At 36.2% G+C, this 23,896-nt stretch overlaps 2 protein-coding genes across 2 annotated transcripts; both read right to left on the bottom strand.

The window, feature by feature from the left end:
- Window positions 1-13,904: 13,904 nt before the first annotated feature.
- On the bottom strand, window positions 13,905-14,651 carry LOC137402358 (uncharacterized). Its single transcript, XM_068088859.1, has one exon. The coding sequence runs from the start codon at window positions 14,649-14,651 to the stop codon at window positions 13,905-13,907; it is 747 nt and encodes a 248-aa protein (XP_067944960.1).
- A 5,166-nt stretch (window positions 14,652-19,817) lies between these two features.
- On the bottom strand, window positions 19,818-21,854 carry LOC137402357 (uncharacterized). Its single transcript, XM_068088857.1, has 2 exons — window positions 20,291-21,854; window positions 19,818-20,095 (listed from the first exon to the last, which is right to left on the bottom strand). The coding sequence occupies exons 1-2, from the start codon at window positions 21,852-21,854 to the stop codon at window positions 19,818-19,820; spliced, it is 1,842 nt and encodes a 613-aa protein (XP_067944958.1).
- Window positions 21,855-23,896: the final 2,042 nt, after the last annotated feature.

Below are 23,896 nucleotides of genomic sequence, written 5' to 3'. Positions count from 1 at the left end.
ATTGTATTTACTCATAAGTTACATTAAATTAATCATTAGGACTATCTTATAGTTTAGACTTAAAAAACCTAACAGTGTTATACCCAGCTACGACTATACAGTTTACAATTTCTGAGAAAAAAATTGATTTTAGAATACCCACCTCTCTCCACTGCTTTCCACCCAACTCCTATATTTTTCGCTTAGCTTCGTCTCTATGGTTAACACCGATAGTAAGCCAACAAATAAACATACTGTTTGTAATTTTGTTTCTTATTTTTCGACTTTTTCTGTTTTCATGTTTTTTTTTCTATTCAAATAGTAGCAATACATCTAGCGTCTAGGTTTCTACCATTACATGAATATATGTTTTATACCATTGTTAGTTCAGGGTTTTGTGTAGACTTGGTAAGGATTTGTGCACTTATATGGTAAAATTGGTTTCTACTTATGAATTAGTTTTTGGAATGACCTAATTTCGTAAGTAGAAGTTTCACCGTGTCTCGTTTTTCTATGTATTCAACATCAACATCCTGTGTCTCTATGTTATCTTTAACAACATCTAGTGACTATTAGAAAGTTAAACTACTTCACAATTCAATCTTACAAGATGTAGAGTCGAGTTCCATCTCATGTTTATCGTGTCATAATCAATAAAAACAAGCCTGCCCTTTCCATATAATTTTCTTACTACAATTACTCCCATAATGACGACTATGCATGTATATACAAAAATGAATAATTCACACATTTCTAATGGTTCTATTGTTCACCAATTCAACAGATAAGAATTGAAGGCTAAATTTGTCTACACATCAATTAAAATCAAGGGCTCTAAGCATCTTCTCAGCATCGAACCTCTCAATTTTATTGGTACTTCTACCAGTAATATTTGGAGAATCATATCAGTAAATCTTACCAACGTACCTCTCTTCACCTCTTCAATATCCTTGGCTTCAGTTTACTGAAGCCAAGGATATTGAAGACTACCTTTAAACACTGCATTAAGATGTTTTTAAGCATTAGATTAATACACTACCCAAAACTGACAGTTTTTAATTATTAGTCAAAAAGGACTGATTTCTCAGCAGTTGCTTTCTCAAGTGTAGGCCTGCTAGCCTCAAAATCATTTGCGCCAAATTTCGCTAGTTGTTACAAGTTTTTGGCTATTGGATGTATGAAACACTTAAGCTAATGGTTCTACATATTCCACTGAATTGACCCCGAAAAAATCTATATTATTGTATTTTCTTTTTATTGTTATGGCTTGTAAGACTACTCTCATCTGTCACCTTATGTTTTACTTGAAGTGCAGCTATGTTACTAACGTTACTTGAAAGACCAGTCTTCTTGAACTAGTTTTTACGCTCTCACACGATTATAACTTGCAGAACAGATGTATTTGGTTTTCTGAGTATTTCCTTTTATTGAGTTTAGTACTTTATTCTGTTATACTCAAGCACTATTGCTCAAATTTCTGGTATATTATCTTACCCTTTACAACTGCAGCTTGTGGTATTGCTTTATTAGTCTGCTCCCTACTACTATATACTACACGCTCATCCCTTACTTGGTTTTCTAACAACACTCTGTGTTGTTATTTTCAACTAGAATGAATTCTAGAAATATGTTATTCTTCAACCATTTACTACTGTGTCATGTAATGTAAGTATACCTTTCTATTTCAGACTGATGAAAAGCAGGATTCACCAGAAGTTGACCAACTTGAGAGAGCAGAATCACAATTTGGTTCAACGGTGAGGCTGAATGCTAAACTATGCTTGTATCATTCATTATCATTAGTGTTGACAAAATTTTATTCTGTGGCTGTTGCCTAGATGCAGCAAAATTTTGTGTTTTTTTGTACTATGGTTTATAGTGTTACTCAAACTAATACTGTAATACTCTATTATATTATTCATTATATTCATTTATATTTAAAAAAGTAAAAAAACATTTTCTGGTAAATTTTGCTAATTGTTAGAAGTTTTGGCTACTGGATGTATAAAACACTTAAGCTAATGGTTCTACATACTCTACTGAATTCCAATGAATTGATGCGGAGACAATTTATGTTATTATCTATTTTTCTCCGCTATTATGGCTTGTAAGACTACTCTCATCTGTTACCTTATTTTTTACTTGAAGTGCAGCTATGGTGTGTAATCATCTCCTCCTAGGGCTTCTATTACTGCTCAGCTCTGTTATTTTATATGAATATGACTTTTAGCATTACTCTATTCAGCAATCATGTACTACCTTTGCTTTCAGTACCACGATATTCTATTTCAGGCTGATGAAAACCAGGATTCACCAGTAATTGACCAACCTGAGAGTTTGCAACCATATACTTGACATTATAACTACTATAACCATTTTGGCCCTATACTGTGTTGCAGGACTGTTACAGTAGTCAAGTGCGAAATTTTTGGTCCATACACGACGCCTGGTAGCAGCTGCTGTAGTTAGTGCATCTTGCTGTTGTCGCCGTTTCATCTGCTCTGAAAACTCAGGTCGCCGAGCAGCTGTTGTAGCCAGTTCATCATGTTCCTGTTGCCGCTGCATCTGCTCGGAAGCTTCTGCACGTCTGGCTGCTGTAGCGGCTGCTCCGAGCCGTTTGAGTCGCTGCTGGGTCGGCCCAGCAGTCTCTGCACTTCTAGCAGCTGCAGCATCTATTCTGGCCTCCTCTCAATGTACCTGTGTTTGTTCAGCGGTTTCTGCTCTTCTAGCAGCTGCTATTCTGTTTCGTTGTAGGCGTAGCTGTATTTGCTCTGAAGTTTCTGCACATATACATGTAGCAGATGCAGTGGCTATTCTGTTTCATTGTAGGCGTAGCTGTGTTTGCTCTGCAGTTTCTGCACTTTAGCAGCTGCAGTAGCAGTTCTGTTTGATTCTGGGCATAGCTGTGTTCGCTCTGCAGTTTCTGCTCGTTTAGCTGCTGCTTTGTGAATTCGGTCTCTTTCTCTACGGGAATCAATCTGTTCTTGCGTTTGGGCAGTAGGCCTTTTGGGAGGCGTTGTACTGCTTCAAGCGTTTCTAAAATTGAATGAGATGATGTGCTTTTGTGTAATATACGCTGCTCGCCTTCTTCTCACAGTCGCCTATCGCAATGCTCAGAGTGCCCATGCAAGTTCTGTAGTAGTTGTAGTTCTGTGGTACTCGTAGCTGAAAAAAAAGTAAAAGTAAGTCAGCTGCAGAAGGAAATGAACATGCTTACTATCACGAACGGTTGCAAATCCAAAGTTTCAAGTAGTGGAGGTGTGGCAATTCATAGACAATAGAACATTGAATAAGAAATACTAACCTTTTTGATGTAGAAATTTAGTAGGTAAAACGTAGTAGCAGTACACGTGCAAGTTCTGTAGTAGCTGTAGTTCTGTAGTACTCGTAGCTAGAAAAAAAGTAAAAGTAACTCAGCTGCGGAAAGAAATGAACATCCTTACTATCACGGACAGTTGCAAATCCAATGTTTTTAAGTAGTGGAGGTGTGGATATTCATAGACAATAGAACATTGAATAAGAAGTACTAACCTTTTCGATGTAGACATTTAGTAGGTAAAACGCAGTAGCAATACCTGTGCAAGTTCTGTAGTAGCTGTAGTTTTGTAGTACTCGTAGCTGGAAAATAAGTAAAAGTAACTCAGCTGCGGATGGAAATGAACATGTTTACTATCACAAACAGTGGCGAATCCAGTGTATTCAACCCTTTCACTGAAGTAGACTCATTTATGCGTTTTCTATGGTAGTTTTTGTGACTTTACCAGGAATTGCTAGTAACTTACTTTTATTAATCATTGATAGCATAACCAACGGTCTGTAAGACTTTTATGGTAGTGACAGTATTGTCTAAGATTTCTCTATAAAATTAGCCTTAAGTTTAATATTTTAATCTTTGTTTGGAATTTCCAACTTGAAAACGAAGATTTTTTGTCTAAGTTCATCAAACGCGCCCGAGTTAGAAAACAAATAACTAGTTATGTTGATGACATAGCTGATTCAGATTTTTGTGATTACACAGATAGTTAAAATAGCAATAGCAGCACTGACTCTGATGGTGGTGGAAGTAAAAGTTTTGTAAGAATAAAGAACATTGTAGAGGATCATTCTAGCTTTGTAGCTTCGCATCGCTTTACCAATGCGCAAAGTATAGATACAATGAATTTTTTGCATAGCGGTAGTTGTTAACATGTTGGCAAACTGAAATATATAACCAAAGCAAACGTTCTACATGGAATTTGAAATTGAAAAAATATTGTATACAAATCATGAAGCAATATCGGCAAAATGGCTGGAAGTAGACCGATAGCTAAATTTGTACACGGACACTAGTGAAATGGTTATGTAGTAGGGGTGTGGCAATTCATAGACAATACAACATTGAATGAGAAGTACTCACCTTTTAATTAAAGTACTCACCTGATGTATACATTTAGTAGGTGAGAAAAGCGTTTTTGCCAGTGGCCCCAAAAAACAAATGTTCACATGACCTTTTTGGTACACGTTGGCAGTAAATATTAATTACATGTAAATTACTACTCATTAATTTATTTTATTTAATGAGTAACACATTTGTTTAGCTGTATGGGCACCTTTGTATAGGCCGCAGAATTCAGAACGGTGCTTTTTAACACGGCAGCAACTTTGCTGTTTAAACCACTGGGCAATGGAAAGAGGCGGAGATAACTAACAGAATATGACGTCATTTGTGTGTGAAAACTGAAAACGATGAATAGGTTACCGTATGTATAGAGGCGCACTAACTGGAGATTCCCGTTGTTGTGCCCTAGATACCTAGTAGCGGCTAATAATCCGAAAAATACGGTACTCTATAAGGCGGAATGCTGAATGTATCATCTTGTATAGCTTTGTTTATGTTGTTATTGGGTGTTCTCCAACCACTTGTTTGTGTACTGTCATATAGTGCAGACGACAGAGATTGGTACATTTATTCTGCGGCGTTGGTCAGCCTGAGAGTTTGCAACCACCGTCAAATTCTATGGTAATGCTGAATGTATCATCTCATGTAGTTCATCATCTAATGGTAGCAATTGGTGCCTTATTGTGTTTCTATCTACAAAAAGGAACACAAATCAACATACAACATCATTTTTTTACTTGTAGAGGAGCTGTAGTGTGTTATTATTTCCTATTAGGGCTTCTATTATCGCTCTGCTCTGTTATTTTATATGTATATGAATTTTAGCATTACTCTATCTAGCAATCATGTTCTAGCTTTACTTTCAGTACTGCGATATTCTATTTCAGGCTGATGAAAAGCAGGATTCACCAGTAGTTGACAAACCTGCGAGTTTGCCAAAACCGACAAGTTCTATGGTAAGGCTGAATGCTGAATGTATCATCGTGTGTAGTTTTGTTTATGATGTTATTGGGTGTTGTCCAACCACTTGTTTGTGTACTGTCATATAGCGCAGACGACAGAGATTGGCACATTTATTCTGCTGCGTTGGCCAACCTGAGAGTTTGCAACCACCGTTAAGTTCTATGGTAGGCTGAATGCACCATCTAATGTAGTTTATCATCTAATGGTAGCAATTGGTGCCTTATTGTGTTTCTATCTACGAAAAGGAACACAAATCAACATACAATATCATTTTTTTGCTTGTAGAGGAGCTATAGTGTGTTATTATTTCCTATTAGGGCATCTATTACTGCTCTGTTCTGTTATTTTATATGAATATGACTTTTAGCATTACACTATCCAGCAATCATGTACTAGCTTTGCTTTCAGTACTACGATATTCTATTTCAGGCTGATGAGAAGCCTGATTCACCAGTAGTTGACCAACCTGAGATTTTGCAACCACCGTCAGGTTCTATGGTAAAGCTGAATGCTGAATGTATCATCTAGTGTAGTTTCTCATCTAATGGTAGTAATCGGTGCCTTATTGTGTTTCTATCTACAAAAAGGAACACAAATCAACATACCATAGCATTTTTTTGCTTGTAGAGGAGCTATAGTGTGTTATTATTTCCTATTAGGGCTTCTATTACCGCTCTGCTCTGTTATTTTTATATGTATATGACTTTTAGCATTACTCTATCTAGCAATCATGTTCTAGCTTTACTTTCAGTACTGCGATATTCTATTTCAGGCTGATGAAAAGCCGGATTCACCAGTAGCTGACAAACCTGCGAGTTTGCAAAAACCTACAAGTTCTATGGTAAGGCTGAATGCTGAATGTATCATCGTGTGTAGTTTTGTTTATGTTGTTATTGGGTGTTGTCCAACAGCTTGTTTGTGTACTGTCATATAGCGCAGACGACAGAGATTGGCACATTTATTCTGCTGCGTTGGCCAGCCTGAGAGTTTGCAACTACCGTTAAGTTCTATGGTAGGCTGAATGCTGAATGTATCATTGTGTGTAGTTTTGTTTATGTTGTTATTGGGTGTTGTCCAACTGCTTGTTTGTGTACTGTCATATAGCGCAGACGACAGAGATTGGCACAATTATTCTGCTGCGTTGGCCAGCCTGAGAGTTTGCAACGACCGTCATGTTCTATGGTAAGGCTGAATGCTGAATGTATCATCTAGTGTAGTTTATCATCTAATGGTAGTAATTGGTGCCTTATTGTGTTTCTATCTACAAAAAGGAACACAAATCAAACTAATATAGCGTTTTTTTTACTTGAAGTGCAGCTATAGTGTGTAAACATTTCCTATTAGGGCTTCTATTACTACTCTGTTCTGTGATTTTATATGTATATGACTTTTAGCATTACACTATCCAGCAATCATGTACTAGCTTTGCTTTCAGTACTACGATATTCTATTTCAGGCTGATGAAAAGCCTGATTCACCAGTAGTTGACCAACCTGAGATTTTGCAACCACCGTCAGGTTCTATGGTAAGGCTGAATGCTGAATGTATCATCTAGTGTAGTTTATCATCTAATGGTAGTAATTGGTGCCTTATTGTGTTTGATATCTACAAAAAGAAACACATATCAACATGCAATAGCATTTTTTTTACTTGAAGTGCAGTTATAGTGTGTTATTATTTCCTACTAGGGTTTCTATTACTGCTCTGTTCCGTTATTTTATATGAATATGACTTTTAGCACTACTCAATCCCGCAATCATGTACTACCTTTACTTTCAGTACTACGATATTCTATTTCAGGCTGATGAAAAGCAGGATTCACCAGTAGTTGACCAACCTGAGAGTTTGCAACCACCGTCAGGTTCTATGGTAAGGCTAAATGTTGAATGTATCATCTAGTGTAGTTTATCATCTAATGGTAGTAATTGGTGCCTTATTGTGTTTGATATCTACAAAAAGAAACACATATCAACATGCAATAGCATTTTTTTTACTTGAAGTGCAGTTATAGTGCGTTATAATTTCCTACTAGGGCTTCTATTACTGCTCTGTTCTGTTATTTTATATGTATATGACTTTTAGCATTACTCTATCCAGCAATCATGTACTACCTTTGCTTTCAGTACTGCGATATTCTATTTCAGGCTGATGAAAAGCCTGATTCACCAGTAGTTGACCAACTTGAGATTTTGCAACCACCGTCAGGTTCTATGGTAAGGCTGAATGCTGAATGTATCATCTAGTGTAGTTTATCATCTAATGGTAGTAATTGGTGCCTTATTGTGTTTGATATCTACAAAAAGAAACACATATCAACATGCAATAGCATTTTTTTTACTTGAAGTGCAGTTATAGTGCGTTATAATTTCCTACTAGGGCTTCTATTACTGCTCTGTTCTGTTATTTTATATGTATATGACTTTTAGCATTACTCTATCCAGCAATCATGTGTACATATAAATACATATAGATACATATATATACGTATATATATGTATCATATTTATATATATATATATATATATATATATATATAGTTTAACTTAAATCAGTTAATTTTTGGTTTAAATCACATGAACCACTTGCTAATTTGTCATGGTTTAATTAGTAGTTAATAATGAATAATTAAAAAGACACTTAAAAATAAATGCATTCATTTACAAACTAATCACAAAAATGTATTTTAGTACAAACAAACAGTAATTTAGATGTATTTGGAAAACATGTACATGCATTGACATTTATTTTTAGACAATCATGAAGTTATATTTGAATATTGTGTGCTATACGCCGTGAAAATTCAAAAATTGGTCTATTATCATAGGCCGTAACTATTGTCTGTAGTCTTTGCGATATAGCTCGATATTTTGGCCTTTGTGTTGGTGCATGTGTTGTGTTTGTGTTGGTGCATGCATTAACTGTCCTATTTCTTTACAAGTATTGCCTCAAAGAATCTATCCAATTCAGGATCAAGGGTATTGAGCACCTTCCATATGTACTCTGAGCAGTTCTATTATGCAACCCATTCTTAGTTTACTCATTGAATCAAAAGAATAACTAATTGTCTAAATTCCTTTCAAGTTTAATTTCAAAGAATTTAATCTATGATCAAGGGTCTTGCACTTATAATTAGTGCTTAGTGGAAATTCTTCAAAGATATCATGGGGAGGGGGTAATTGACGGGGGGGGGGGGGGGGAGTAATTGACCTGGGGGGTATATAGCCTAGGAGGGTATGTGACCAAGGGGTGAATGACCGGGGGTATATGGCCGGGAGGTCAGTGGCCAGTGGGTAAGTGACCTGATATCAGTTTATCATCTAATGGTAGCATCTGGTGCCTTATTGTGTTTCATATCTACAAAAAGGAACACAAATCAACATACAATAGCATTTTTTTACTTTTAGTGGAGCTATAGTGTGTTATTATTACCTATTAAGGTTTCTATTACTGCTCTGTTCCGTTATTTTATATGAATATGACTTTTAGCACTACTCAATTCCGCAATCATGTACTACCTTTGCTTTCAGTACCACGATATTCTATTTCAGGCTGATGAAAAGCAGGATTCACCAGTAGTTGACCAACCTGAGAGTTTGCAACCACCGTCGCGTTCTATGGTAAGGCTGAATGTTGAATGTATCATCTAGTGTAGTTTATCATCTAATGGTAGCAATTGGTGCCTTATTGTGTTTGATATCTACAAAAAAAAAAACATATCAACATGCAATAGCATTTTTTTTACTTGAAGTGCAGTTATAGTGTGTTATTATTTCCTACTAGGGCTTCTATTACTGCTCTGTTCTGTTATTTTATATGTATATGACTTTTAGCACTACTCTATTCAGCAATCATGTACTACCTTTGCTTTCAGTACTACGATATTCTATTTCAGGCTGATGAAAAGCAGGATTCACCAGTAGTTGACCAACCTGAGAGTTTGCAACCACCGTCAGGTTCTATGGTAAGGCTGAATGCTGAATGTATCATCTAGTGTAGTTTATCATCTAATGGTAGTAATTGGTGCCTTATTGTGTTTCTATCTACAAAAAGGAACACAAATCAACATACAATAGCATTTTTTTACTTGTAGTGGAGCTATAGTGTGTTATTATTACCTATTAAGGTTTCTATTACTGCTCTGTTCCGTTATTTTATATGAATATGACTTTTAGCACTACTCAATCCCGCAATCATGCACTACCTTTACTTTCAGTACTACGATATTCTATTTCAGGCTGATGAAAAGCAGGATTCACCAGTAGTTGACCAACCTGAGAGTTTGCAACCACCGTCAGGTTCTATGGTAAGGCTGAATGCTGAATGTATCATCTAGTGTAGTTTATCATCTAATGGTAGTAATTGGTGCCTTATTGTGTTTCTATCTACAAAAAAGAACACAAATCAAACTAATATAGCGTTTTTTTACTTGTAGTGCAGCTATAGTGTGTTAATATTTCCTACTAGGGCTTCTATTACTGCTCTGTTCTGTTATTTTATATGTATATGACTTTTAGCATTACACTATCCAGCAATCATGTACTACCTTTGCTTTCAGTACTACGATATTCTATTTCAGGCTGATGAAAAGCCTGATTCACCAGTAGTTGACCAACTTGAGATTTTGCAACCACCGTCAGGTTCTATGGTAAGGCTAAATGTTGAATGTATCATCTAGTGTAGTTTATCATCTAATGGTAGTAATTGGTGCCTTATTGTGTTTGATATCTACAAAAAGAAACACATATCAACATGCAATAGCATTTTTTTTACTTGAAGTGCAGTTATAGTGTGTTATTATTTCCTACTAGGGCTTCTATTACTGCTCTGTTCTGTTATTTTATATGTATATGACTTTTAGCATTACTCTATCCAGCAATCATGTACTACCTTTACTTTCAGTACTACGATATTCTATTTCAGGCTGATGAAAAGCCTGATTCACCAGTAGTTGACCAACCTGAGAGTTTGCAACCACCGTCGAGTTCCATGGTAAGGCTGAATGTTGAATGTATCATCTAGTGTAGTTTATCATCTAATGGTAGTAATTGGTGCCTTATTGTGTTTGATATCTACAAAAAGAAACACATATCAACATGCAATACCATTTTTTTTACTTGAAGTGCAGTTATAGTGTGTTATAATTTCCTACTAGGGCTTCTATTACTGCTCTGTTCTGTTATTTTATATGTATATGACTTTTAGCATTACTCTATCCAGCAATCATGTGTACATATAAATACATATAGATACATATATATACGTATATATATATCATATATATATATATATATAGTTTAACTTAAATCAGTTAATTTTTGGTTTAAATCACATGAACCACTTGCTAATTTGTCATGGTTTAATTAGTAGTTAATAATGAATAATTAAAAAGACACTTAAAAATAAATGCATTCATTTACAAACTAATCACAAAAATGTATTTGTGTGTGTGTGTGTGTTTTATTTCACCTTTAAAGATTACACAATTGAATTAATACTCGAGACAAAATATAATTAACCAATGCGTGAAAAAATAACAATAAGTAAGAAATGATGATGGGGCCCATTGCGAAATGGCAAAGCCAGTGGTACGCGAGCCCGAGTCAGCAGCACAAAAACCAGACCGTAACACTCACTCTCCAGACTGGAGATGGTGCCTCAGTTCCACCTTATATTTACCGAGACATTTTATTGATCTTATTGAATTAGGTAGTCGATTCCACAGCGCAGGTGTTGCAAAGTTTGAGGATCGTTGACCGGCTAAAGTTAGATGATTAGGTACGGGAAGAGAAAGTAATTGATGACGAGTATTATAAAATGGTAGTGTTGGATCACATTTTGAGTAAAATAATTTATGGGCTTGAATAAGCAACTTATATTTATGCAATTTATCAATAGTTAAAATATCAGAGGTTTTAAATAAATCGTTTGTTGGAAATCCAAATGGCTTACGGTTAATGATTCTGACAATTTTCTTTTGAAACTGTATTATTTTGCTAAGATGAATTTTGGATGCATTGCCATAAGTTTCTATTGAATAGCATAATTTGGAGTGAATAAGTGTGTAATAAAGCATAATCAGCAATTTTTTTGGAATGAAAGCACTTATGCGGTAAAAGATGCCTGATATAGGCCGTAAATCTAATAAAAGCTTACGAGCGTGGGAAGACCAGTTCAAATTTTTATCAATTGACACTCCAAGAAATTTGACTTCATCAATTGCTTTAATAAAAGTGTTATTAAAAAGAATAGGCTGATCAAATTTAATTTTGCTCTGGTAATTTTTAAAAACAGTAAAACAGGTTTTGTCAAAGTTAATGGTTAATTTGTTCGTTTGACACCAATCAGCTAGTTTTTCAAGATCAGATTGGACTTTAGGTAAATCGTCGTTTAGGTTCTTTGAACTCATAAACAAATTGGTATCATCAGCATACAATATAGGAGTTAGATGAGTTAAACAATCACAAAGATCATTTATGTAAATTAAGAATAAAGTCGGGCCTAGCACCGAGCCCTGAGGTACGCCACAAGTCAAATTGTCAGCGTTAGAAAAAGTATCATTAATTTTTGTTGTTTGGGTTCGGCGGGTTAAATAGCTTTGTATCCATCTGATGGTTAACTCACTAAAATTAAATTGCTCTAGTTTTTTAAATAATATTGCGTGATCGATCGTATCAAAGGCCTTCCTGAAATCTATAAAAATTCCTATAACACATTCACTTCGGTCAAACGATTCTAGAATTTGGTTAGTAAAAGTTGAGATGGCATCAGATGTGCCTCTAGCTCTTCTGAATCCAAATTGGTTTTTATATAAAAGTGATTTATTTTCTAAATAATCAACAATTTGTTGATTAACAAGTTTTTCCAATATTTTACTAAAGACTGGTAGAATTGAAATTGGACGAAAATTACCGCATTCATTTAAAGAACCCCCTTTGTGCAAAGGTAATATTTTAGCTTTTTTAAGTGCATCAGGTACCTTCCCAGTCTCTAGTGATTTGTTAAAAATCTTACATAAAGGGTAAGCAATACTCTGTGAAACCGATTTCATAAATTTAGCAGAAATTTGATCTAGGCCAGAGGCTTTGTTTGAATTTATTGTATCTACAATTTTTAATAAACCAGTTATATCGATGTATTGGAATTCAAAAGCTTCACCAGCATTATTTTCAAGCCACAATGCTTGATTTTGGATAGGGGGTTGAGGTACTAAGTTTACAAATTTCAAGGCCAGTCTTTTACCAATATTACTAAAAAAGGAATTGAGCTCATTAGCTTTTTCAACATCCGTTATGGCTAGTTCATCAGGATTAAGATAACAAATCAGTTTAGAAGGCTGTTTATGGCTATTTGTCTTTTGTTTTCCTAGAAGCTCATAGTTTACAAGCTGCCAAATCTGCTTTGAGCTGGTGCAGCTATTGAAAGCTTGTGAAAAATAATTATATTTGGAGTCCCTCAAATTCCTGCTAACATCGTTTCTAAGTTTGTTATATTGGCACTTCAATTTTAAATTGAGTGGGTTAGATTGAAGTTTTCTATGAAGACGATATTTCTTTTTAATGCTCAACAAAAGGTTTTCAGTCATCCATGGCTTTAAGAAAGTTTGATTAGATTTAGTGTTTACTGATTTTTGGTATTTACATTTCTGGGAACAATCAGATAATTTGTCAAAAAAAGCGTTATAGAAGTAATCGACATCATTTGAAAAGATTTTGTCCCAATTAGTGTTTTCAAGCATGATTCTTAGACTTTTATAATCAATTACAGGATATGAATTAATAGTTTTTCGGGAGATGGGTTGATTATTTTTAAATTTGTGAAAAAATGAAAATGTGGGCAAGTGGTCACTAAAGTCTGCGCTTATAGTTCCAGATGTCACTGTCGGACTAACAAAGTTTGTCAAAATGTGATCCAAGCACGTCCATTTGTTTGAGGGCTTAAAATGGTGGGTTGCAATAGTTATAGTGTTATAAAAACAGTAAGTTGCTAACAAGTTGGCATAGTCATCACTAGAATTGTCTAAATAATCAATGTTGATATCACCAGCAATGATGTGATTACTTGCGTGAGAAGAAGAAATGTGGCGTTCAAGATCATCAAGAAATTCAGCAACACCTGCGCTGGGCTGCCGATAAATCACAGTTAGAATAATAGGTGAAGCATAAACACCAAAGTGCAGTCCAACAGAATGAGTGTCAGACCCAGCAATGTCCACAGCCGGCAACACCCCCACACCAATGCCATCTCGCACATAGATCCCAGCTCCACCTCCGCGTGTAGCACGTTGCGCACCTGAAAAAGTGTAATTTGAAATTTCAAAAAATTTTGTCTCGTCATCATTCAACCATGTTTCTGTTACACAAATAACATCAAAAGGAACATTACAACATGCCAGAAATTGTTCAAAAAGAAAAAATTTATTTCTAAGGCTCTGGCAGTTCACGTTAAGTATTGAAAGTTTGTCAGCGAAGAAACTCTGGCTGAACAAAAAATCATTAATACAGTATCCATGACAATCTAGATCTAAATCCAATTCAGAATCTGCCATTTTGCCAGGAAGCTCAGTAGTAAAAGTTCACTGGAGTATTTAAAGAAGTTTTAGCGTTTCTAAATCGTCTTCAGAGTTTATAGGGATGGCATCCGAGTCAGGAGTTTTACGCAGATATATTCTTTGATTAGATGTCCACACATATTTATAGTTGTATTCCACTTTAAATTGCCGGGTTTTCCAGAAAAGTGTGCTTTGAGCACGACTCAATACTTCATTGATATAGATCCTTCCTGTTTCTTTGAAACCAAGTGCTGAGAGGGATTGAATGTTTTTTCGATATTGCTGGAAGAACTCATTGCGCTGATTGGTTTGGGTGAACTTTATGATGATGCGCTTGCTTTGTCTAATGCGGTATATCTTGTCGATGGTGGTAGGTAATTTATCAGATTTTAAGGAACTTAGCAATTTCTGATAAGCAAGGTTCAGATTTTCCGATTTATCATATGGAATCCCATTTAACTCGACACATTTTGCTCTTTCAGCATACTCTGCTGCTTCAATTCGAGACTCTAAGCCTTCCAGTTTACCGATTTTAGATTCTATTTCTACTATGGATTTGGATAAATCTCTCTGCTTGAGTTGAATGCCCTCATTTTCTTGATGAACGTGATTGAGAGACTTTTCAAAATCGGACTGTTTGCTCTCAATTAAATTGAGACGAAATTCGATATTACCAAGCTTAGTAAGAATTAGGTTTAATTTTTCGTCAATGTCGATAAGCTTTGGACCGGCTTCCTGATCACTATTCTCTGTCGATTTAGCTGCTCCCTTTTTAGGTCCCATATCGAAAAGTGTACTAGGCACTTACCCGATTCGAGGGTGGCTCATAGAGATATCACCACCCTCGCTTCCTCCACTTGCAGTACAGAATATCCAAGAATAATATAATCAGCAATCCAATTGAAGCAGAATGCTAAGTAAAGTAGTTGCTGTGATAAAGTTTAGTTATTAACATAAAGCTGTGAGAGAGTGGAAAAAAGCACAACCTCTCTCTACGAAAGCCAACTGCTGTAGTTGTATTTTAGTACAAACAGACAGTAATTTACATGTATTTGGAAAACATGTACATGCATTGACATTTATTTTTATACAATCATGAAGTTATATTTGAATATTGTGTGCTATACGCCGTGAAAATTCAAAAATTGGTCTATTATCATAGGCCGTAACTATTGTCTGTAGTCTTTGCGATATAGCTCGATATTTTGGCCTTTGTGTTGGTGCATGTGTTGTGTTTGTGTTGGTGCATGCATTAACTGTCCTATTTCTTTACAAGTATTGCCTCAAAGAATCTATCCAATTCAGGATCAAGGGTATTGAGCACCTTCCATATGTACTCTGAGCAGTTCTATTATGCAACCCATTCTTAGTTTACTCATTGAATCAAAGGAATAACTAATTGTCTAAATTCCTTTCAAGTTTAATTTCAAAGAATTTAATCTATGATCAAGGGTCTTGCACTTATAATTAGTGCTTGGTGGAAATTCTTCAAAGATATCATGGGGAGGGGGTAATTGACGGGGGGGGAGGGGGGGAGTAATTGACCTGGGGGGTATATAGCCTAGGAGGGTATGTGACCAAGGGGTGAATGACCGGGGGTATATGGCCGGGAGGTCAGTGGCCAGTGGGTAAGTGACCTGATACCAGTTTATCATCTAATGGTAGCATCTGGTGCCTTATTGTGTTTCATATCTACAAAAAAGAACACAAATCAACATACAATAGCATTTTTTTACTTGTAGTGGAGCTATAGTGTGTTATTATTACCTATTAAGGTTTCTATTACTGCTCTGTTCCGTTATTTTATATGAATATGACTTTTAGCACTACTCAATCCCGCAATCATGTACTACCTTTGCTTTCAGTACCACGATATTCTATTTCAGGCTGATGAAAAGCAGGATTCACCAGTAGTTGACCAACCTGAGAGTTTGCAACCACCGTCGAGTTCTATGGTAAGGCTGAATGTTGAATGTATCATCTAGTGTAGTTTATCATCTAATGGTAGCAATTGGTGCCTTATTGTGTTTGATATCTACAAAAAGAAACACATATCAACATGCAATAGCATTTTTTTTACTTGAAGTGCAGTTATAGTGTGTTATTATTTCCTACTAGGGCTTCTATTACTGCTCTGTTCTGTTATTTTATATGTATATGACTTTTAGCATTACACTATCCAGCAATCATGTACTACCTTTGCTTTCAGTACTACGATATTCTATTTCAGGCTGATGAGAAGCCTGATTCACCAGTAGTTGACCAACCTGAGATTTTGCAACCACCGTCAGGTTCTATGGTAAGGCTGAATGCTGAATGTATCATCTAGTGTAGTTTATCATCTAATGGTAGTAATTGGTGCCTTATTGTGTTTCTATCTACAAAAAGGAACACAAATCAACCTACAATAGCATTTCTTTACTTGTAGGGAAGCTATAGTGTGTTATTATTTTCTATTAAGGTTTCTATTACTGCTCTGTTCCATTATTTTATATGTATATGACTTTTAGCATTACACTATCCCGCACTATTTACCACTACTCAATTCCGCAATCATGTACTACCTTTGCTTTCAGTACTACGATATTCTATTTCAGGCTGATGAAAAGCAGGATTCACCATTAGTTGACCAACCTGAGAGTTTAGACGTTCAACTCAGTTTCATGGTAAGGCTGAATATTAAGCTTTGATAGTATGACTTCTAGTACTACTCTATTATATTATCCTCTGCTACTATGACTTATAGTAATACTCTATTATATTATCCTCTGCTCCTATGACTTGTAGTACTACTCTATTATATTATCCCTCGCTGCTACGACTTGTAGCATTACTTTATCATATCATCCTTCGTTAGTATGACTTGTAGTACTAATATATTATATTATCCTTCGTTACTATGGCGTGTAGTACTACTCTATTATATTATCCTCAACTACTATGACTTGTAATACTAGTATACTATATTATCCTCTGCTACTATGACTTGTAGTACTACTCTTTTATATTATCTTCTGCTACTATGACTTGTAGCACTACTATACTATATTATCCTTCGTTACTATGGCGTGTAGTACTACTCTATTATATTATCCTCAACTACTATGACTTGTAATACTAGTATACTATATTATCCTCTGCTACTATGACTTTTAGTACTACTCTATTATTTTATCCTCCACTACTATGACTTGTAGTACTACTCTATTATATTATCTCCCGCTACTATGACTTGTAGCACTACTCTATTATATTTTCCTCCGCAACTATGGCTTGTAGTACTACTCTATTATATTATCCCTCCGCTTCTATGACGTGTAGTACTACTCTATTATATTATCCTCCGCTACTATGACTTGTAGTACTACTTTATTATATTATCCCCCGCTACTATGACTTGTAGTAATACTCTATTATATTATCCTCCACTACTATGACTTGTAGTACTACTCTATCATATTATCCTCCGCTAGTATGATTTGTAGTACTACTCTATTATATTATCCTCCACGAGTATGACTTGTAGTAATACTCAATTATATTATCCTCTGCTACTATGACTTATAGTACTACTCTATTATATTATCCTCTGCTACTATGACTTATAGTACTACTCTATTATATTATCCTCTGCTACTATGACTTATAGTACTACTCTATTATATTATCCCTCCGCTTCTATGACGTGTAGTACTATTCTATTATATTATCCTCCACTACTATGACTTGTAGTACTACTCTATCATATTATCCTCCGCTAGTATGATTTGTAGTACTACTCTATTATATTATCCTCCACGAGTATGACTTGTAGTAATACTCAATTATATTATCCTCTGCTACTATGACTTATAGTACTACTCTATTATATTATCCTCTGCTACTATGACTTATAGTATTACTCTATTATATTATCCCTCGCTGCTACGACTTGTAGCATTACTTTATCATATCATCCTTCGTTAGTATGACTTGTAGTACTAGTATATTATATTATCCTCTGCTGCTATCACTTGTAGTACCACTCTATTATATTATCCCCCGCTACTATGACTTATAGTACCACTCTATTATATTATCCCCCGCTACTATGACTTATAGTACTACTCTATTATATTATCCTCTGCTCCTATGACTTGTAGTACTACTCTATTATATTATCCCTCGCTGCTACGACTTGTAGCATTACTTTATCATATCATCCTTCGTTAGTATGACTTGTAGTACTAGTATATTATATTATCCTCTGCTGCTATCACTTGTAGTACCACTCTATTATATTATCCCCCGCTACTATGACTTATAGTACTACTCTATTATATTATCCTCTGCTACTATGGCTTATGGTACTACTCTATTATATTATCCTAGGCTACTATGACTTGTAGTACTACTCTATTATATTATCCCTCGCTGCTACGACTTGTAGCATTACTTTATCATATCATCCTTCGTTAGTATGACTTGTAGTACTAGTATATTATATTATCCTCTGCTGCTATCACTTGTAGTACCACTCTATTATATTATCCCCCGCTACTATGACTTATAGTACTACTCTATTATATTATCCTCCGCTACTATGACCTGTAGTAATACTCTATTATATTATCCTCCTCTACTATGACTTGTAGTACTACTCTATCATATTATCCTCCGCTAGTATGATTTGTAGTACTACTCTATTATATTATCCTCCACTAGTATGACTTGTAGTAATACTCTATTATATTATTCTCTGCTACTATGATTTATAGTACTACTCTATTATATTATCCTCTGCTCCTATGACTTGTAGTACTACTCTATTATATTATCCCTCGCTGCTACGACTTGTAGCATTACTTTATCATATCATCCTTCGTTAGTATGACTTGTAGTACTAGTATATTATATTATCCTCTGCTGCTATCACTTGTAGTACCACTCTATTATATTATCCCCCGCTACTATGACTTGTAGTACTACTCTATTATATTATCCTCAGCTACTATGGCTTGTAGTACTACTCTATTATATTATCCTCAGCTACTATGAATTGTAACACTACTCTATTATCTTATCATCTGCTGCTATGACTAGTAGTACTCCTCTATTATATTATCCTCCGCTGTAGTAGTAGTGTAGTAGTATTTTATTGTATTATCCTTTCATACTATGACTTGTAGGTCTAGTTTGTTACTTTTTCTAACTTGGCTTGTACTACTACTTTCTTTTATTATTCTGATGTACAGTTACTTACAGTACAACTGTATTTAATCATACGTTATGTAGCCAGTAATTGGCTAACTTAAAAGCCCCTCCAACGTCATAGACTGTAATGTATAGTGATCTACAAAAATTTCCTTTGTATGTTAAGGATCAGTATCCTCTTTTATCTGAAGCCATAAATGAGTCGAAGCCCATCAAAGTTGAGTCACACAATATTGACAAGGTGAGCCATTTTTTTGGACTATCTGTCAATTTTTTTCTCAAGTCCATTTGTTGAGAAGACACTCCTTTTTAACTATTCTCCTGTTATCTAAATTGCTTGATTTTTATGTTTCCTACCGTAAAATCACAACAGAGCAAAGGCAGCAACAGCTCATTATTTTCTTTTATAGAAGCAATGAAGTAAATTACAGGTAGGCCAAGCTGAATAGTCACAGTGTCCTTTAGAAAATTCTAAATGTTTTTTGTTTACTAACTGTGGTTTATTAGAGCAATCACAAAATGTACACCTTGACACTATGCATGTATTCTCATTAATGCTGGCTTGAGGGATTAGTTCTAGCTACATGACAAAGAGGGTGTTACATAATACATTACATAATATGATGCAAACTACATCACCCCTTGATTTATAAATCACAACCAGGGTAATCAGAAAATATTAATAGATTACATACTAGCATAACATACATGTATATCTGAACTGACAATGCAAATCATCACAACCCAAACATGGCTCTAGTGTTCATAAAATTCTCCATATCTTTCTGGAGGTCGCCTGTCTCTAATAGGTCTGGTATTGCCCACTGCAGTATTTTCGCTGTCATGATCACTGTCACTCTCAGTATCTGAGTCTACGGAACTATTGTCATTTTTACAGATGTTGAGATTATCAAAATCAAATTCAACTTCCACAGCATCATCACTTGACACCCTATCACTGCCCATATCCTCGCCATTACAATCAGCTAACCGTATTTCTGAAATGTGCCTGTTTGTGCCATCAACCTCTAAGACTACATCAGATACCAACGCAGTTACTGTTCATTTTGCCCATACAGTAGTACATTTAGCATGCACTGGCTTAACATATACTGTGTCACCAATTTTGTACGGGTTTCTTAACGCTTCACGTGAAAATCTTTGTGACTCTGCAACAACGTCAGGATTTCTTACTGCGTAGGAGTATAGCATTTGCGAAGGTACAATACCTCGCCTGTTTGGGGTATTGTTGTACCAAAATACCATTCTGTTAACCTCGTTTCCTGAACGCGCAGCCATTCTTTTAATTGTCCTATGGTTACGTTCGACAATGCCATTACCAGATGGCCTGTAAGCGCAACTTAACAAATGATTTACGTTCCATGTTTTTAGGATGCTAGACAACTGCGCGCTTTTGAAGCATGGACCGTTGTCAGAAAACAACTCTTGTGGGGGACCCCGCTCCTCAAATATGCGTACCAACTGTGCTATTACAGAGTTGGCTGTCTCATCTCTCAGTTTTAACCATATTGCAAATCTGCTAGGGCCGCAATCCAAGATGGTCAAATAAGGTATTCGGCCCACATGTGTGATGTCAACAGCAAGTCTATGCCACACCTTTTCGACTTCCAAATTTCCTCTCTCCCATCTCACAGGTGAAGGATCAATTTGTTTGCAGATTTGACACTCTTTCACAACCCTTTCAATCACATCTTTTGAGGCTCTGTCACCAAACCTCTGATTAGCTAAGTAACTCATCTTGTCAACTCCTAAATGGTGAACTTGATGCATGTTATATATTTCTTCATCAATACTTGAAACTTCCTTCGCTGCTGCGCCCACACATGATACTAGCGGTTTCAGCCACTTTTTGTTCACCCTCGTTAAAACATCAGAACGATTGTCCGCTGACTTGACCAAGGACATTTGTAGAGTGATGCCATATTCTTCTACCAATTGCGCAATAACCCCAAGCCGCCTTTTGACTATCATTTCTGAAAATCCACTGACTTTGGGGCGATGGCTTTCTGTGATAATGGAATTAACCCAGTTATACACTGATAATGAGTCAGTGACAATCGTAGCTTGTTTTACTCCCCACTTTATTGCAAGATTTAATCCTTTAAGTACGGCTTCAAGTTCAGCTACATTTATATGCATACTGTCATCAATTTTCCTTAGCCATGATGCATCTTCTACAATGCTACCTTCCATTTCTATGCACACACCAATAGCTATAGAGCTCGCATCACACCAGACCTTGCAACACTCATATCTATTCACAGACCATTTGCCTTGCACTGGGTCATGTCTTGTTACCCTATTTAGTGTTTCATCTAACATATGCAGCACTTCTTTTGCTATTGCATCATCCCACTTGCCATCAGCAGCACACCGCTTCATGTAGCTGCATGCGACTCGTAGCCAGCCAGCTACTGGGTAGTGACCAATCAGTTTACCACACGCAGAAAACAAATCTCTTTTTGTGCGAATGCTTTCTACTGTTGGCACAGCTGAGTCACGTTGCCATGTACATATACCTTTTTTACTGATTGTCACGCGAAGCCCTAGAACACGCGCTTCACGTAAATCGACAGGCTCTTTTGTGACTAGACCAAACTTTAACAAATGGCTGCGCACAACTTCGACTGGCACTACTGACTTATTTACTAAAATATCATCAATATAATGATCAGTACCAGCAGCAACCGTAGGATCAAGTGACAACACTGTTGACAATATTTTTGACATAATCTTAGGCGCTGTATTGAGACCAAAACCTAGTCTAGTCATGACATACAATGTTCCATGGAACATAACAGCTTGAAATCTCTGCAAACTACCGTCAACATGCAGTTGTAAATATGCTTTCTTTAAGTCTAACATGCAAGCATCACTGCCTAACTTACGTCACTTGCGGAGTTTGTCTTGGCATACTGCGGTGTCCAAACCAGGATGACTGCTTACATACCCATTCAGTTCTCTGCTATAATCCATTACAGGTCGTACCTTTGTCTCTTTATTAGGTTGTGTAGCTGCCAACAATAGAATAATGCCAGTTAAAGGTCCATGAAGCGCTTCTCGGTGTGGCTGCAGCCATCCGTTTTCTATCCATTGGATAACCTGTTTTTCATATTCTTCTCTGACGGCATCATTTATAGCGTATTCTCCACATGTATTGGACAATATAGGCTCTCTACTTAACCACTTCCAAGCAACTGTCCACTTGTGGCCATCAAATTGTGCTTTAAAGTCTCTATCATCTATAACTATCGGCGGCTGCTGGTCATCATTATGACTGACAGGACTAGCTTTGTTACGTAGCATCACGCCAACTGTTCTTAACTGTCTTGCTCCAAAGAGTACACCTCTATTTTTATCTATAGATACCCCGCCTAGCTTTGCAATGCCATCCATTCCCAGTATCATCTGGCAACCGCTTACTAGCTTCGGAGCAATCATACACTGAACTGTAATTTTACAAGAGTGATCCAGTTCTATATCAAGAGTTGTCTCACCCTTGCATGTAGTGATATGTCCATTTAACATCATTATTTGCCGCTGAGGACCTTTCGGCAGCAATCCTAACTGCTGTGCCCACTGTTGTTGTATAATTGATTGTTCACATCCACTATCCACCAATGCTTTTATCTTTGTGCCTTTTATCCATACATAAACAAAGGGTAGCACCGAGTTTTTTTACATTGGGGGAAGAGCCGGTGCATACACTTCCCCACTGGCATTTCCCTGCATCTGAAAACAGTTTTTCTGGATGTGACCAAGTTTATCACACCGGTAGCACCTGACCTCACGGCGCTGCCGATGCTGCCTCCTTTTCCCAGCAGCACATGAGGTCGTTTCGCCATTTCCTGCAGTTATCATCTTCTAAATGTTTATACACGGCAAATGCTGCTCCTGACAAGAATAATGGTAAGAAGCTGAAAACATGCGCTGAAAACATGCGTTGACATGCGCTGAAAACATGGTTGCTATGAAAGCATTATGCTAAGTAAGAGTGTCTGCGAGTCTCTGCTGAAGCTAGTCCAACTACCTTTGACATGCGCCAAAATAGCTTGTGGTTTATTAGAGCAATCACAAAATGTACACCTTGACACTATGCATGTATTCTCATTAATGCTGGCTTGAGGGATTAGTTCTAGCTACATGACAAAGAGGGTGTTACATAATACATTACATAATATGATGCAAACTACACTAACTAGTTCTGACTAAGAAACCTTTTGGCTCCTTTGTGTTCTCAGAATTTATTTAAAGTCGCAAACCATCGCCATACTTGACGCAACAATTATCAACAACGCCTTTTTTTATTTCGAATATTTTTTGTCTTTTTCTCACTTTAGGGAACAAGGTAGGTTTTGTTGAAAAGAAATTATGTTCTTATCAGGTTACTCTTTTCTGTACTCATAAAATTTCTATAATCTATCATGGAATGCTTGCATGTCATTTTGGCAGCCTGTGTTAATGTTTTTGCTTTGCCCTCCTAGTCCTATTTCTAGTTTAATTTTGAAAATCTTTTCTAGCTTTTGAAAGCCGGTTAATATTTCCTCGTGTTTGTGCCTTAACTTTAAATTTTTCTCTGATTAGGCTGAAAAGCATTCTTCTCAACTCAATACCCTAATACATTAGACCAGTTCCATAAACCGCTTTTTTCAGCCTATCCCATCTTTCTTCTATGCGTGCATGATCATCCGTAGCTTAGGTCATGGTCTATTTTATCTGCTTCTGGAATTCTTGACACATTTTTTAATTTCCTAGCTTTCTCACGTGTGACTTTGCAGGTGGAATCTTGTTCATTTTCTTTGCTAGTGTTGTTG

This window comes from Watersipora subatra, chromosome 8, assembly GCF_963576615.1.
Source record: "Watersipora subatra chromosome 8, tzWatSuba1.1, whole genome shotgun sequence".
In the NCBI taxonomy this organism is placed as follows: Eukaryota; Metazoa; Bryozoa; class Gymnolaemata; order Cheilostomatida; family Watersiporidae; genus Watersipora; species Watersipora subatra.
Note: the sequence above shows the minus strand (reverse complement) of the source record. Positions and strands in the feature narration are given on the sequence as shown.